The 2074-nt window shown below is 38.8% G+C and overlaps 1 protein-coding gene across 1 annotated transcript in view; it reads left to right on the top strand.

The window, feature by feature from the left end:
• The window catches only part of LOC137992063 (tropomyosin-like), a 10028-nt gene extending 8721 nt beyond the window's left edge, over positions 1-1307 (top strand). The window contains exons 8-9 of the mRNA XM_068837147.1: positions 193-262; positions 579-1307. Coding sequence (XP_068693248.1) covers positions 193-262; positions 579-661 — 153 coding nt within the window. The 3' untranslated portion in view covers positions 662-1307. The remainder of the gene's footprint in view (positions 1-192; positions 263-578) is intronic.
• Positions 1308-2074: the final 767 nt, after the last annotated feature.

Genomic DNA, 2074 nt, shown 5'->3' with positions numbered 1-2074 from the left:
CTAAACGTTTCTTTTCTTCATAAGTATCTTCGATTTTGCACTTGTTGGATATGAGACTGGTTATAGCCAACTCGCTACACACCTCATTGGCTATTATTTTACCATCTCATATCCAACACGCACTCATGAAATAATTCTTTTCTCCCTGATTGGTGAACTGAGTTCTTTGCCCCTCTTCCAATTTGTTTGCAGGCTGAAGAGCGAGCCACAGCTGCTGAAAGTAAAGTTACGGATTTGGAAAAGGAGATTGATGAACTGGAGGGTAACCCTTTCTTTATTTGTTTCCAGAGGGAAAGAGGGAGGTGGCATCATTAGCTGTGTTAATTTTACCAAATATTTAAAAATTTCTGTTACTTTATTTCCAAATTTTTTTTCATTCCATGGAGTGTACATGTAATTACATGTTTGTGTTTGCCTAACTTTCTTTGCCTACCCTTCACCTTTCCTTTGAATGCGAGATTACTGCTAGTGATACATGTAGTATATTTTTCATTTATTTCACAGTATACTTTTCATGCATATTGTTGCTCATCATGTCAGAAATGATGATAGATGTGTATATGTTATCTGTTTAACAGCTGATCTTGACAAAGCCAAGGAAGACTATGCGAAGGTCAAAGAAGAACTTGATACGACAATGCAGGAACTTAGTGAGATGTGAGAGATCAAGAAAAGGCATCACTGAATCTTCTTCTTCATTAATTCTTATCAAACTTCATATAGAAATATAAACACTACAAATTGAGTGATTAGTTGAGCTGTTATTTTTTGTAGGACATTTTCACAATGGTATCATTCCAGCACAAGTAACAGGATACTTCAGGTCTTTCACGTTTCATGCTAATTAGCACTGTTTTGGTTTGCCCTAAAGGTAACAAACAAATAGATAAAGCGAAACTCCGCGAGTTCTGTTATTTGTAATTGAATGGTGCAGTCGTTAAAAAGATACCCGTATTTTGGCTGATGTCGATGCAGTGCAGGAAATTTCGTTGCATGATATACAAACACGAGTTAACTTTTGTTTGTTTTCACATTACTTGTTTGATGCTTAACAGTTGAGTTACCCATATCGACTGTCCCAGAACTAGAATTCTGTTCACAAGCGATAACCTTGTTCCTGTATTGATCTGCATTAGTATCATTGACAGTCTATCTTGCCAGACGGAATCTAGTGTTCTGTTTATCTTGTGTTTTATTTTGTTTTGCCATGACAACTTTTTAGTGTTTGCGTTAAGGCTCTAATGGTGTAGTTAGTTTGTTTTAAAAATTCTTCATCGTAAATGGAATAAAATTTTTATGTCATCCAAGATTGTCTTTGGAGAAAATTATGAAACCTTGCGTTGTCCAGTAATAACGTGTTGTCCAGTGTGGACCCAATTCCATTAGTAGGGCCAACGCTCAAATGGTTTACATGGGTAGAAATTTATCACTTCACATTACCCTCCAATAGTTAATTCTGTTGAAATGTAAGTGCTGCACGGCCGACGTTTGCAAAAACGTAACCATCCCTGTAGTTGTCCAGTAATAATTTTGCAAATGCTTTGCTGAAGTTTCCATTGACTCTTGAGCAATCACTCTCTCGATGAACAAGGGTAGAATAGCCAGGGAGCAAAACTACGAAACGAGGGCTCTGTACGCCAACTCAGTTAGGCATGTGATGGCGGTGTGACGGAATTTGTGCAGATTGTTGAATGACACTCTCGTACGACCAACAATCCATCCCGGCTGCTACGAAAGACTTGAGTCATAGCTGCATTCAAGCCATTGCTCATAAAATTTAAATTTATATTTGATATTAATTCATTCCCAAATAGCATCTCTTCATGGCTGCGGGTGATGCCCTCCAGACAACGCGATGTTAAATGCCGGAAATTTTTCCTAGAAATTGAATCAGTTCCAGGGATGGGGGAGGGTCGTGAGGCAGACATACCGCTGAGCCCAAGCAACTAACGTCCCAAACTGAAAAGTGACTCAACATTGCGCTTGTTATGGCATACCTAGGCTTACACAATCTCTTCCCCAGAGACTGCTCTTCCCGGGCTGCTTTTCTTTTGTTCAGCACGAAGAACACGGA

This window comes from Montipora foliosa, chromosome 2, assembly GCF_036669935.1.
Source record: "Montipora foliosa isolate CH-2021 chromosome 2, ASM3666993v2, whole genome shotgun sequence".
Classification (NCBI taxonomy): Eukaryota; Metazoa; Cnidaria; class Anthozoa; order Scleractinia; family Acroporidae; genus Montipora; species Montipora foliosa.
Note: the sequence above shows the minus strand (reverse complement) of the source record. Positions and strands in the feature narration are given on the sequence as shown.